The sequence below is a fragment of the Coffea eugenioides genome, unplaced genomic scaffold (assembly GCF_003713205.1).
Source record: "Coffea eugenioides isolate CCC68of unplaced genomic scaffold, Ceug_1.0 ScVebR1_696;HRSCAF=1415, whole genome shotgun sequence".
NCBI lineage: Eukaryota > Viridiplantae > Streptophyta > Magnoliopsida > Gentianales > Rubiaceae > Coffea > Coffea eugenioides.
The window spans coordinates 3,227-18,878 of record NW_020864558.1 but is presented as its reverse complement, the minus strand read 5'-3'; the positions used below and the strand labels follow the sequence as shown (position 1 = coordinate 18,878).

General features: G+C 42.0%; 1 protein-coding gene across 1 annotated transcript; it reads right to left on the bottom strand.

Moving 5' to 3' along the window:
- Nucleotides 1–11,339: 11,339 nt before the first annotated feature.
- LOC113758769 (putative late blight resistance protein homolog R1A-3) lies at nucleotides 11,340–15,269 on the bottom strand. Its single transcript, XM_027301496.1, has one exon. The coding sequence runs from the start codon at nucleotides 15,267–15,269 to the stop codon at nucleotides 11,340–11,342; it is 3,930 nt and encodes a 1,309-aa protein (XP_027157297.1).
- Between the last annotated feature and the right edge of the window lie 383 nt (nucleotides 15,270–15,652).

The following is a 15,652-nucleotide window of genomic DNA, read 5'->3' as shown; positions in this document are numbered from 1 at the left end:
GTGATACGAGAATAGGGTCGCCACCCGATGGCCTCAATCAAATCGTGGAAGGGGACGCTAATATTCAGAAGGCCCAAGGTGGCGGCGTCCCTATAACGACAAGGAATAATCCGTCGTTCACACGCCGCCTCATAGCGCCTCTTGTCGGCTGCCCTGGTGAAGTCCAAATGACCCCCAAAATGTGCAGGGTCAGAGATTTGGACGCCTCTTTGTCGTCCAAGACGAGCCCGCCTCCCAGAGGAGGACGGATCGTGCGAGGGATCAGAGGCGGGAATGGAGTGCTGGGGTGGAGGGGGCTGAGGAGTCCTAGGGGTCCTAGACTTGGAAGAAGATCGAGGCTTCACCATGGTGACCAACAGGCAAACCAAAACAAACAAATAGCAATGAAAGCGTCACGGGCGCCCCCAAAAAAACAAATATAAGCGTCACGGCGCCCCCAATAAGCAAATATAAGCGTCACGGGCGCCCCCAAATTTAACCAGCAATTCACCACAAAGTAATTGAGAAAGTTTATGAATTCAAGCCACAAAGCAACTAGTACCACTGGTTCTCAGACAGGGAAGTATGAAATTCAACGGAAGCTCTTAACCACAAAAACTGAAACTGTAAAATAAGCAGGGAGCTTCAAATAGGAGATACAATGGTAAGCCAAAAATTCTCAACCAGTACCACTGGTGAGTCACAGGGAAAAACTAAAGCAAATGGCCAACTCAATAATGTAATCAATGCCAGAAAACATCCCCAGACGGAGCAGCAAATAAACGTAATTGTTTCCAAAATTGACCGTAGAAAATGCCTAATTCACCCCCTAATTATCGCAGCAAGTGCCCCAAAATTAACCCCAGCAAATGTCTAAAATTAGTGTCTCCCAAATTCCAACAAAAGGCCCACGAAACAAAGAACGCAAATTCCAGCAATTGAAGGACCAGAAAACTTCTAATTAAGGTAGAAATTGGAATACCTCCACCTGCCAAATGTGGGCAGGTGGTGACGCGCGGCTGGAGGTGTCAAGCTACGGTGCTTGAGCAGAGTGGGGGAGAGTTCGGCGAGCTTGGTGGTGGTCTGCAAGGAGGGGCTTGGGCGAGCTAGCGCCGCGCGCGAGAGGTGGAGCTGACGGCTGTCGCGCGCGAGGAGCTGCGGGCGGCGCAGCGCGCGAGAGGTTGCGCGCGTGACTGCTGGCCGTGGCTGAGGTCGCTGCGGCGCGCGTTGGTGGCCTGGGCTGGGGGGAGGCGCTGAGAGCTGGTGGCGCGGCTATGGCCGCGAGGTTGTCGAGGTGCGGCGGTGGCGTGCGATGCGGCCGCGCGGGAGGAACAGATCGGCCGGCGGCGGAGCGCAGCTCAGTGGAGAGAGGCGGCGCCTGCAGCTCGTTCGTCGATTGGAGAAAGAGCAGAGGCGGACTGGAGTGGCGGCGGTCGAGCGAAGGAAGATAGAGAAAAGGGAAAAGCAGCGGGGAAGAAGAGAAAGAAAGAAAGAAGAAAGAAAGAAAAGAAGAGAAGAAAAAGAAAAGAGGAAAGGGGAAAAAAAATTTTCTTCTTTTTTTTTTTTCATATTACGCTAATGTAATCGTTTCAGCTGGAAATTGCTGAAAAATCTCTTTTTTTTTTTTAATATTTTATTTTATTTTATTATTATTATTTTTTTATGCAAAAACATGGTTTGGGGTCGTCTAACACCGCGTGGGCACGCCAAGATTAGTCTTCGTCCTCTGGGTCTCAGAAAACACAAACACCGCGCGGCACGCCAAGATTGGTCTTCGTCCTCTGATCTCAGGAGACACCCAAACCGCGTGGGCACGCCAAGATCGGTCTTCCTGATTGCAGTGAAGAAAATATTAATACAGATACTACCCAACGAGTAAATGACCCAATGCTAAAGAAGAACAACTAGAAATAACAAAACTAATATTCGGGTTGCCTCCCAAACTAGCGCCTTTCTTTAGTGTCTTTGGCTAGACATCGCCCATAATTTGCTTAAACCAAGCAAATTGGGTCCTCCAAATGCATCATCTCTACCCGCTCAACTGGAACCTCATCATAATATGGCTTGAGGCGATGACCATTCACCACAAATTTCTTCTCCGTCTTTAGACTCTGGATTTCCACTGCACCATAATCAAAGACATTAGTTACAACAAAGGGACCAATCCAACGAGAGCGTAGCTTACCTGGAAATAACTTCAATTTGGAGTGATACAGTAGAACTTTTTGTCCACATTCAAACGTCTTCCTAGAGATCTGTTGGTCATGAAAAATCTTGTTTTTCTCCTTATAAATCACAGCATTCTCGTAGGCTTCATTGCGAATCTCCTCTAATTCTTGTAACTGTAGCTTCCTTTGAATTCCGCCCTCTTCGATATCCATGTTGCATTGCTTGACCGCCCAAAATGCTCTATGCTCGAACTCGACAGGGAGGTGGCATGGCTTCCCAAATACCAAACGGTAAGGGGACATGCCGATTGGCGTCTTGTACGCCGTTCTATATGCCCACAAGGCATCGTCAAGTCTTATACTCCAATCCTTCCTGTCGGGTCGAACCATCTTTTCCAAAATTGACTTGATCTCCCGGTTCGATGCTTCCGCCTGACCGTTTGTCTGCGGGTGGTAAGACGTGGAGACTTTGTGCAAGACACCGTACCTCCTAAAAAGTGCAGCAATTGTCTTGTTGCAGAAATGGGTACCCCGATCACTTACAATTGCTCGCGGCATCCCAAATCGGACAAAGATATTGGACTTGACGAATTCTGCAACTACTTTGGAATCATTAGTACGGGTGGCCTTTGCTTCCACCCATTTCGAGACATAGTCTACAGCAAGCAATATATATAAAAAACCAAAAGATGAAGGAAAAGGGCCCATAAAGTCAATACCCCAAACATCAAAAATCTCAACAAAAATCATTGGGGTCTGGGTCATTTGATCCCTTCGAGAAATATTACCTACTCGTTGACACTTATCACATGATTTACAAAATAGGTAGGTATCCTTAAAGAGGGTCGGCCAATAAAATCCACTCTCTAAAACCTTACGAGCAGTTCTCTTTGGTCCAAAGTGACCTCCACATGCAAAAGAGTGACAATAAGCTAAAATAGACTGGAATTCATTTTCACTCACACATCTGCGAATGATTTGGTCGGCACCACGTTTCCAGAGGTAAGGGTCATCCCAGATGTAAGATTTTGCTTCACTCCTTAACTTATCCCTTTTTGCCTTAGGCCATCCTGCAGGAAACTTGTCAGTAACTAGAAAATTAACAATATCTGCATACCAGGGCAAAATTAAATTAGCAGAAAATAAGTGCTCGTCAGGGAAGGTTTCTCTCAACGGGATATCGTCCTTGGTGACTTGTACCCGACTCAAGTGATCTGCTACCAAATTCTCTGCCCCTTTCTTATCTCTGATCTCCAAGTCAAACTCCTGTAGCAACAATATCCACCTTATCAGTCGCGGTTTTGCCTCTTTCTTGGTCAACAGATACCGCAGGGCTGCATGATCAGAGAAAATAATAACTTTAGCACCAAGTAAATAGGAACGAAATTTTTCTAAAGCAAAAACTACAGCTAGGAGCTCTTTCTCGGTGGTCGAATAGTTCAATTGGGCTCCGTTCAAGGCTCGAGATGCGTAGTATATAGCGTGGGCTGCCTTTCCCACTCTTTGACCTAGTACCGCACCCACTGCGTAATCGCTGGCGTCACACATGATTTCAAATGGGAGATTCCAGTCAGGGGGTTGGATGACAGGTGGCGAAGTGAGTAATTTTTTCAACTTCTCGAACGCTTCTTCGCATTTCTCGTCGAATTCAAAACTGACATCCTTTTGTAAAAGCCTGAAAAGTGGTGCCCCGATCTTTGAGAAATCCTTGATAAATCTGCGATAGAAACCTGCATGCCCTAGAAAAGAACGAACTTCCCGTACAGTTACGGGGTAAGGTAAAGCAGATATCACATCTATTTTAGCTTTATCAACTTCAATTCCTCTAGATGACACTACATGTCCTAGAACTATCCCGTGCTCAACCATGAAGTGACATTTTTCCCAATTTAGCACCAGGTTAGTCTCAATGCATCTTTTTAAAATCAATGTCAGGTTATCTAAGCAATCGTCAAAGCTATCACCATAGACACTGAAGTCATCCATGAATACCTCAATTATTCTCTCTACATACTCAGAAAAAATGCTAATCATGCACCTCTGGAATGTTGCAGGGGCATTACACAATCCAAAAGGCATTCTTCGATAGGCAAAAGTGCCAAAGGGGCAAGTGAAAGTTGTTTTCTCTTGATCCTCTGGCGCAATTGCTATCTGAAAATAACCAGAGAAACCATCTAAAAAACAATAATAGGCACGACAGGCTAACCTTTCAACCATTTGATCAATGAATGGAAGGGGAAAATGATCCTTCTTGGTCACTGCGTTCAATTTACGGTAATCGATGCACTGGCGCCAACCCGTAGGCTTTCGAATTGGAACAAGGTCCCCTTCATGATTTTCTTCCGCAGTTACCCCTGCTTTCTTTGGCACCACTTGGACCGGACTTACCCATGGGCTGTCTGAGATAGAGAAAATAATTCCTACGTCCAGAAGCTTGATTACCTCTTTCTTGACCACTTCCATCATGATGGGGTTCAATCTCCTTTGTGGTTGTCTTATCGGCCTAGCATCCTCTTCCAAGCGAATTCGATGCATGCACACAGACGGGCTTATACCCTTGATATCTGCAATTGTCCAACCTATAGCTTCCTTATGCTCCCTTAGAACCCGTAGCAGCTTATCCTCCTCCGTGGGTGATAATTTGGATGATATTATCACTGGTAACGTCTCTTTTTCACCTAGAAAGGCATACTTTAAATGCTCGGGCAGAGGCTTCAACTCCACTTCAGGTGCCTGCACGATAGAAGGTAATAGCTTTAGGTGTGGTTCAGGCACAAATATAGGAGCAACATCATACCTTAGAGGACTTTGGCCTAGTGAATGCAAGGCTCCAACCATTCTTTGCAAATTGATGTCTAACTCCATTTCGCATGCTGCTTCCAGATCCAAATGCTTGGTGATTGCTACCTCCAATTCATCCCTGCCATCAATCTCAAATACTTCTTGCACCAAAGGGTCAATTATACTCACAGCAAAAACAGCATTAGAATGACACGGATATTTCATGGCCTCAAATATACTGAAATGAACTATTTCTCCATCAAATTCCATCGTTAGGGTGCCCTTACTAACATCAATTTTTGTACGAGCCGTGCTCAAGAAGGGCCTCCCCAACAAAATTGGTGATGGATTTGGAGAACGTTCATCACCCATATCAAGAATATAAAAATCAGCAGGGAACACTAAATTGTTCACTTGTACTAACACATCTTCTATCACCCCATCAGGATAAGCATTAGTCCTATCAGCCAATTGAATTATAATGCCAGTTTCTTTTAAGGGGCCCAAATTCAGAGAAGCATATATAGCCTTGGGCATCACATTTATAGAGGCTCCTAAGTCTAACATGGCATTCCTAATGCTAGTGTTCCCTATTTTACAAGGAATAGTGAACATACCCGGGTCTCCGCACTTTGGTGGAAGTTTTCTTTGAAGCACTGCAGATACGTTCTCTCCCACGATTATCCTTTCATCTCCCCTCAATTTCTTCCTATTGATGCATAGGTCCTTCAAAAATTTGGCATACCGGGGTACTTGCTTAATTGCGTCAAGTAAGGGGATATTTATCTCCACCTTCCTAAACATCTCCAAAATTTCCTTTTCCTTGTCTTGCTTTTTAGGCCTTTCCAACCTGCTAGGAAAAGGTGGTGGGTTAGGCTTAACTGGACCCACTGGGTTACGTAGTACCTCTTCATTTGTGCCAGGAGTTCCTTCTTCCTCAAGCTCCTTCTCAATACGGTCCTCATTCTTGTCCTTCGGAGCCACTGGTGCTGGACCTTCAACCTCTTTCCCACTCCTGAGGGTCATTGCACTTACATTCTTGGGATTCACCTCAGGTTGGGATGGAAGTTTTCCCTTCCCCTGGGAGTCTAGTCGGTTGACAATTGAGGCTAATTGACTCATCTGATTTTCCAAATTTTGCATACGTGCTTTCATCTCTTGATTGTTGGCCTCAGTGTCCTGTTGAAATTTCATAGTATTAGAGGCTATGGTTTTAACCATGTCTTCTAGGGACATACCTGAGGTAGAGGAGGGTTGATTCCTTGTTTGATATTGTTGCTGGAAGCCCTGCTGTCTATTGGGGATGAAATTTTGTTGCTTATTTCCCCCATAGCTTAGATTTGGATGATCCCTCCAACCCGGATTGTATGAGTTGGAATAGGGGTCATACTGTCTACGTGGCATGGGCATGTTACCAGCCATATTTGCTTGCTCAATTCCCTCTTCATGTAACTGTGGGCACGAGTCAGTGGTATGACCAATATTCGTGCAAATCCCACACACTTTGGCCTGCTGTGCATTTCCTACAGCTATCTGTCGAACAAATGAGGTTAATTCCGATAACTGCTGTTCAATGGAAGATGAACTTACCTCATTGACCTTTCTCGTAGGAACATCTGCTCTCGTACCAAACTGCTGGCAATTCTCTGCCATTCGCTCGATTAAGTCCCATGCCTCCTGGGTAGTCTTATTCACCAGTGCACCACCACTTGCTGCATCAATGATATTTCTATCGTTCATCAGTAATCCCTCGTAGAAGTACTGAATCAGCAGTTGATCACTTATTTGGTGATGCGGGCATCGGGTACGCAGCCTGGTGAACCTCTCCCAATATTCGTATAAGGATTCTCCGTGAAATTGCTTGATGCCACATATTTCTTTTCGCAAACTAGCAGCTCTGGATGCAGGGAAATATTTTTCAAAAAATTTTTTCTGCATCTCTGGCCACGTGGTGATAATGCCTGCAGGTAGACAGTATAACCAGTCCTTTGCCGAATCCTTGAGAGAGAAAGGGAAGGCCCTTAATTTAATTTGTTCATCAGTTACTCCCGAAGGTTTCATACTCGAACACACCACATCAAATTCCTGCATGTGTTTGTGGGGTTCCTCTCCTGGCAGACCATGAAAAACAGGCAACAAATGTATTAAACCAGGTTTTAATTCAAAAGCTGCATTCTCACTAAGGCGAGGAAAAGTTATGCAAAGAGGTTGTTGGGTCAAGTTTGGAGCAGCCAACTCCCTTAATGTTTGTGTGTTTGCCATGTCGACGCTCTCTTGGCAAAAATCACTTGAAGTGTCACCAAACGAATCTGCTGGTTCAACTTCGGGCTCAGGTCTCTGAGATGTAGCCCTGGAGTGCTCCTCTCTGAGCTGTCTGGTTTCTTTCCTTGTTCTACGCGCGATTTTCTCTACTTCAGGGTCAAAAATCAATTCACCTGCACGAGAGGACCTAGGCATACACTAGAAAAGTACCAAAAAATTAGAGCAAAAAATGAAAATTAAAAAGAAACAAATAATAACGCCAGTCCCCGGCAACGGCGCCAAAAATTGACAGGTCGTCAACCTGTGCAATAATAATAATAATAATGTAGAACCTAGCTACCACTAAGAGCTGTCAATAATTAATCCTAGGTACTGGAGCAGGGACTCTAGGTGTGCAATGGGTTACTTGATTCACCCTGTTCCCGAAGAGTTTGCTGAATCCGATATACCAGAATTAATTAGTTGGCAAAAATAGTAGACAGTGGCAAGTAAAGTCGTCTCCTCAGGGACTGGAGATATTTGTCTCTTCTTAAAGTCCAATTGATAAGGGGGGGGTTTTACCGGAATGAAACTAAAAATAATTAAACAATTCAACTAAAAATAAATAATTAACTAGCACGAATATAGCAGGAATTAAATCAAGAATAAATAAATTCTAGCCAAGGATGCAACTATTCAGGCACAGTCCATTTATCCGATCATTGATGCAGGAGAGGTTCACTTAATTTATTAATAGGCTAGTTATAGTCTGACGACCAATTTTTCCTTAAATTATTGATAACCAAGGTACGACCATTGATCACCCCTAACCAGAAAATACTCCTAGGTACGACCGTAGGAATTAATTTCCCAATTGCATTAATATTAGAAAAACCTAGCCCTAACCAATAACACGCTACGAGGGTTATTTAAATTAGATTGCACGTTCCCCTAATGTGTAAACACACCAGTTGCCACTAATATTAATCAATCAAACAATTACGGATTTAATTGACTAAATTGGCACGAGATTAATAAATCACATTGAACATCGGGCCCTTGACATCCAATTAATAAAATAATCCCATGAAAATACAAGCAGGCAACGTGCAAATATTAATAAATAAAGGAACACGTGAAAACTAATTAGATCTCACAGATTTTCGGGACTGCGCCGTCGAGTTGACCCTTGACTAGATGGAAGATTTAGCCACGCCGCATAATTAAATCACCACACGAATTAATGAATTGCGAAGGCATTGTTTTTTCTATTAAGAAGCAAGGAATAAAAGGTATTTTTCCCGTTGGGGAATTTTGTCGAACACCTGGCGTGTGTCAGAGGCCAGTCAAAAGAAGGAAAAACTAAAGCTACACTAAAAGACTAAAACTAGAGATCAAAATAAAAGCCAGCCGTCTTCTGTACGTTGTTGCCCCCTTTTAAAAGTCAAAAGAAAGTGACACTAATGTGCGGTCCCCACCAATTGGCACAAGTCTCCCAATTTCTTCTTAGTCCCTTTTTGCTCTCCACGTTGCTTTCCTTTTCTTCAGCACAAAAGGACCAAAGCCCTTTTTCTTTCCTCCGTGGTCCCTACCGAAGTCAAAGGCCCAAGCCTTGAAGTTCTCTCTCTGTAATCTTCTTGGTCAACAACAATAAAGGAATAGGAGTCCAATTCTTTTCAGCATTGTGGCCCTGGCCTGCGACTTGCTTGAAGTCCCAATTTTCTCCAAAAAAATCCTCATGTTTGGTAATTTTCCGCTTCATTCCTGAAATTGGGTCCAGATACCAAATATGAGTAAATATCAGCAATTAACACAATATTTGTCCGGGATAGAAGGGAAAATTAATAATAAAATTACTAACAAATTATACCCTATCAGCTCTGTGCCACAAACAATATCAGAACTTAGCCCTTCTGCAACTGCTTCCCAACCATCTTCCTCCATAGTTGCAAGAATCCCAGCTATGATGACAACTGATAGAGGTAGCCCATTACAATTCTTAGCTATTTGGATTCCAAGATCACATAGTTCTTGTGGAAAAGCTTGTCCAGGAAATAGCTTCTTTCACAATAGTTCCCAGCTCTCATCATAACTAAGTTGGCGAAGAGGGTAATGTCTACCATCGGGTTTAATCTGCAAAGCCACCTCATGAAGTCGACTTGTCAAGAGTACTAGCATCATTGGTAAATGACCTTTCCAACCCATTCCTTGCATCTATATCCCAAACATCATCCAAAATGATGAGATGCCTATTTCCTTTCAAACATCTGTAGAGTTTTTCCACCAAACCATCTTCATTCATTGCAAAATATTCATGACAAAGCTTCGGAACAATACAATCCAGAATCTCAAGAAATATATCTTTCGTACGATACTTGAGAAATGCAACACCATACTTCTTACCATCATAAATCTTCAAGGCTTCAGTCTTAATATGTTTGATTTCTTCTCTAAGGCTACTAAGTAACATAGCAGAAGAATAAGTAGTGTCTCCAACCAGTAACGAGTCAATGACAAACTCAAGCCTTGTGTCCCACCTCTGTAACAGGATTCCAAAGAGCTTGAAGCTTTTCATCCAGGCTGCACTGCTCCACAATACTCTCCAGTAAAGATCTTAGAAATACAAGATCTTCCTGCACTGTTTGAATCTGATCCTTTGCAAAAGCAATTGATTCAACCTTGCAGCTTAGTAGTTCCTTCATATTTTCAAGGAGATAATCGTCAAAGCCCGGCTCATTTGTCTTGGAAAGTCAAATTCTGACGTTAATGGGCACTTGTCTGCAATTTTGGGCGTCAAAAGCGTAACTATTTCGAGCCAAGCAAAGAGCACAAGCTCCATTTCCACGGCTGACCCTTGTTCCAATTCATGAGTAAAAAGCCAGCAAGTTATAGTACCAGCACTATTTACAAAAAATTATCATACAAGTATGCTCTCAAACACTAGAAATAAGTATTTATTAAGTACTTTTTGTAACAATTCTATTAAACAAAGTACTTTATTATAAATTACCGCAATCCTGAATTGGCTCTAAATATGCAAGAGGAATCTGGGAATTTGGGAAGCATAACTGAAGAAGGGTTGAAAATTATGGCAAAATGTAATGAAAATTAATCATCACGAAATTGATTCTACGTTTTGTGTAATTATTTTTATACTTGATAAACTTTGTACATCTGGTCAAATTCTGCCACAATGAAGAAATAATGAAGGAATTGCGTCTGAATCACATTTTTTTATGGATGGTTTTCTTTTTTGTTTTCAATTTGTGGTAACTTTTTGGTATCTCATTTACAATTCAAAGTTGCAACCTAAAAGGATAACTTTTGTGTTCTAAATTGTGTCACCCTAAATGGTAAAGTTATAAACTTTTTTTTTTCTTATCTTCACTTTATCCTTGTGGTAAAACGTATTGGGATACTTGGTCAAAAACTTTGGCAAGTTTAATTAGCAACTCACTATTGCTTTGGAAATGCTTTTTCTCTAATGTTTGGTCTCAATGTTTTTGCTTCAACTTACCCCCTTTTTTTATTCAATTTTTTGCCTTTCATATGAGCACTTCCTAGTTTGATCAATTCCAAAAATTTCGCTCTGCAACTTTAGTCCATCTTCTGGAGAAATGAACTTCAAAATATAGACAAATGAAGGAGAAAATTGTGGTGTAGACAGAGAAATCCAGACAAACATAAGAGAAATTGTTGGAGCAAATGAGGAAAGGCCACCAGAAATAGCAATTTCAAAACTTCATTGTCAAACCACTAGCAATAGAAGAATTCCACTGTGACTGCACTTTCATTACAGAAGGCACAGAAAACGAATTCAAAGTATCAGAAGTAGCAAGAAAATGAAGAAACAAAGAATATCCTAAGCTGAAACCATTGCCAGGTACTGAAGTGAAACACAGAAGCTAATAGATGAAACACTCAGCAATATTCTTTATTCACAAAAATCCACCACAGTCATGCATTTATTAGTACAAAGCATCCTTCTTCAAACAAGAACTAAACTTGGTAACAAGTGACCATCACAACTTCATTTATTAATTAGTACATTGATTTCATAGCCAAATCTCTGTCAACAATGAAAAACATAAATAGATTCAACCACTTAACATGTTATGCGACATGTGCGTGCGAATTCTTGCTTCTGAATAGAACATCCATAGTCTTGTATCACTGGAAGATAAAGATCTTGAAATCATAATTTCCTGAGCTCTTCTGTTCCTCCTCAATCTTCCAAAGTAAACTTTTATCCAAGACTGGACAGTGACGCGCCTCAATTATTTCAAGAGGTTCAATAACCTCTAAGCAAGAAGGGATCTCTTCTAGTTTGCGACATTGCTGCAGCACTAATTTCTCAAGACAGGGAAAATGATCGCCTGTGCTGGTCCATCTCACAATGTCCAAGGATCCTAACTTCAGGAATCTGAGTTTTGGGAGTTCCCATTCTTCTTCCATGTCCCAAGTATTCTCCTCACAGTGAATGGAAAGTAATTTGAGTACCTCAAGATTGGATAGATCTCTCAGTTCTGGAATTATACTCGAATGCAAGTATGACAGAGACAGTTTCTTTAGGTTCGAGGGAAAATGAAGCTCGCTATGATACTTTACTCTTCCAAATGATGAGGACAGGTGGAGTGATTGTAGTCGACTCAAAAACTGCACTGCCACAGTCCTGTTGCAATCCCCAGTAGATTTCCCGGATTCTAAGAGTCTGCATTTTAGTCTGCGGATGTTTGGCAACTTCCTCAGTATCTTTTCAATGCTTTGCCCAGAAGAAAGCCTAAGGACAGAAAAGGTCTCTAAGTTGTGTAAGGCAGAGGACATTTCAAGGTTTTCTGTGGCCAAACTAGACCCAAGCAAGCTAAAATCACCATGCAGATGTCTTAATTTCTGCATATTCCAGATAGTATCTGGCAATACAGCTGTAGTATGACTTTTGACAAGAAGAGTTTCTAAATTTGAGAGGTTGGATATTGATGATGGGATCGAATCGAATTCACCCTGAGCTGCCAAGTACCTCAACTCAACAAGCAATAGCGTTTCACTTGGAAAACAAAATCCTAGATGGATTTGCTCCAAATTCAACACATTAAGAAGTTTGAAGATGCATAGATTGAATAAGAGACGACAATGCTTCGGTCCATATGCATTATCAAGAGGAAAGAATAGTATAGAACGTACACTGGGACAAAATATCCTTGACCTCTCAAAATGTTCTTGGAGAGAATACACGCACAACCGTTGCTGATTACACTGCCCATTGAAGGTGAGAAGCTCATCATACCCACTTACCAAAGACAAAAATTTCTCCTTTTTGGCTGTTACCACACAAAACTCATGCAACAGATCATGAACACGATAGGCTTTAATGCCTCCTAAGGATCTTTCTTTGGAGATCATAACCAAGCTTCTGCCAATCAGATCATTGATGTAGTCCCCGGCCACATCTTCTAAGCTCTTTCCATCACTTTTTTGAACAAATCCATCGGCAATCCATAATCTCATCAGCTTCCCAAAAGGAATCTCCTGGCCTACTGGAAATGCACCAAAGTAAAGAAAGGATGGTTTCAGATAATCAGGTAGGTTTCTGTAACTCAACTTTATTATGTCCATGCACTGTTCTGTGATAGAAAGAGTATTTAAGCTTAGCCTTCCTGCAATCTCTTCCCAACCATCCTGCCCTGAATTCGAAAGAATTCCAGCTACAATGACTACTGTGAGGGGTAATCCCTTACAATTTTTTGCTATTTCCCTCCCTAGTTTCTCATCATAGCTATCCCTGCAAGATAGCCTCTTTTGTAACAGTTCCCAGCTCTCATCATCAGTGAGTTGGCGAAGGGGGTGAGGCTCACGGTTAGGATTAATTTTTTTGGCTACTTCAGGATGTCTACTTGTTAAGAGGATCCTACTTCCATTGGCATCATTGGGCAGCGATCTTTCCAACCCACTCCATGCGTCAGCATCCCAGACATCATCCAAAACAATGAGATACTTATTTTTCATTAAACGCCTTTTGAGCTCTTCCTCCAAATCGACTTCACTCTTGTTCAGATATTGATCAGAAAGTTCAGGAACAATCCCTCCCAAAATCTGAAGAACCAAATCTTTCTTTGTATATACTTGAGAAACAATGCACCATGCATGACTATGAAATGTGCATGTAACTGAAGGATCATTAAAAACACTTCTGGCCAAAGTAGTCTTACCTAGTCCTGGCATACCTACAACAGAAATGATATCCAGCTGTTTTGATCCTCTTACAAGTTGATCAATTATCTTCTTTGCCTCGTCATTCAAACTCACCACAGCTTTGTTGATTGCTGGTGTTCTACCCTGTGATGGCAAAGAATCGGAAGACCTGATAGGTTTTTGGGATGGCAAGCTACACCTATTGTCACCAATCTTCAAGGCCTCCATCTTAATAAAATTAATTTCTTCTGTGAGTGGACCAAATATCATTGGAGAATAATCAGGATCATTTCCGACCACTAAGGATTGAATCATAAGTTGTGCTTTGTACGCCACCTCTACAGCATGACGGGAAAGAGCTTGAAGCTTTTCATCCTGATTACGTTCTTCCAGATTATTCTCCAACAAGGATCTCAAGGATATAAGATCATCTAGTACTGTCTGAATTTCAGTGCTTGCAAAAACATTTGAATCAACCTTACAACTTGGCAAATCTTTGAGATTTTGTAGAAAAAAGTTCATAAAGCCAAGCTCATCAGTCTTAGGAAAGATAAGTGCTGATGTTACTACCTTGATAAGCTTAATCTTTCCCAGCAGGTTGACAAGTGCAGAATCCATTTCCTTGGCCAAGCCTTCTTTCAATCCTTGCACAAATAGTGAGCAAATTACGATCCCTGCCTCACTGACAGCAGCTCGAATGAGATCCTTAACTTTGTTAGGCAACTTCTCAAAGTACTTCTTGAGAATGGTTCTCAAGAATCTGAGCCCCTCATAGAGAATTGGCATTTGATCCTCCAAAGAAACCACACAAGTAATACTGTGCGTCAGTCCTTCCCAAATCCGATATAGGAGAGAATCAACAAAATCCCCTAGTATATGCTCTTCTATCTCCAATGTCCGAGCATGTGGCGATCCAGATAGCAAGACTTGGATGTATGTCTCACGGATTTGTGGATCAACAGCCTCCATCTTTTGTAGCAGCTCAGAAAAGATCAACCGCATTTTATTATCCCGTGCTTCTTTATAATCATATGGGTAAAATGCCCACATGTGGAAGACTCTTGCTGCTGCATCGATAGCCACAACTTGTAAACGCATGAAGAGAACTTCCAACTGCCCATACTCAAAGCCTCGCCATTCTGCAAAGCGAATGAAGTTCTTCAAGAAAGCCACCTTCTCTTTGAGGGCTTCGAGTAAATCTCGCACATCTTGATCATCAACTCTTACCCAAGTTTGGACATCCTCTATATTCACTAGCAGGAAGTCGATGAATTCCATAATTTTTGGGCCCCAGCTGGAATGGTTTTGCAATGAATTGTAGTAATCCAACAAATTGATATAGGATCGGCTGATTTCTTGCTTCGAATTGTAGATGCAAGTGGTTCTTATTTCGCCAACCTTGTGATCAAACTTGGACTCCCAATCGAAAGTCCAGACCCCCTCTCCTCCGAGACCACAAGAGTACTTATCTTTTCCCTTCAAGAGATTGAAAGAGGCATTGCTGCCCATCCCCATGAAACCCTGATCATAGCTGAATCGTTCTTCTCCCATATAAGAACGACCATACGAGTACGTTCCCTGTTCCAAGGGGAAGAACTGTTCCTGTTTCAGGCCGATCAAATGGGAATTCAAACCCAGTTCGCGGAATCTTTCTTCACTAAGACAATCATTATACAAGTCCAGAATCTTTTCCTCTACTGCAGGTTCAAGGCTAGTCAAGAAAGATGCCAGATTATTGTTGTTACCAGGTTTGGAATACAGATCGTAGTTCCACTCTCTTGCACACCAAAAGAGGGTCCTCAGAAGTCTCAACTCCGCCTTCAGGTCCAACACCCTGAAATATTCTACACCAAAATCTTTCACCAGCAACTCTAGATCACGCAAGACTGTAGCTATGATATCAGAGGCCATCTCTGTCTCTTTCAGATCAGATCCCTCAGCTCTTCAGCAGCAATAGAGAAAACTGAAATGAAAACTTGAACAGCTAAAGCTAATGCTGACTATTCCACTCTGCCACTGGAGTATTCAGTCAAATTCCATTAGAAAGGAGATAAAGTTTGGAAAAAGATCCGCAAGTTCCGGCATTTGCAATGAACTGAAATTATTGTAGTAATTGTAGTAACTTAATACTCCCAGAATGGACAAAGTAGCCGGCTTTCGCAAGTTCCGGTTATTGCTAAAGATTCCAGAGAAATTTCTAACAATATGATGAAATTTAAAAAAATTCTACAAAGGGGGCGTTTTGTGTATGGTTTTCTATCTTGGGGGTCTTCGCATTTGCTAAATGCGAGGTA

Coding starts and splice junctions, on each gene's coding strand:
- LOC113758769 (XM_027301496.1), bottom strand. CDS start 15,269: ATGGCCTCTGATATCATAGCTACAGTCTTGCGTGATCTAGAGTTGCTG.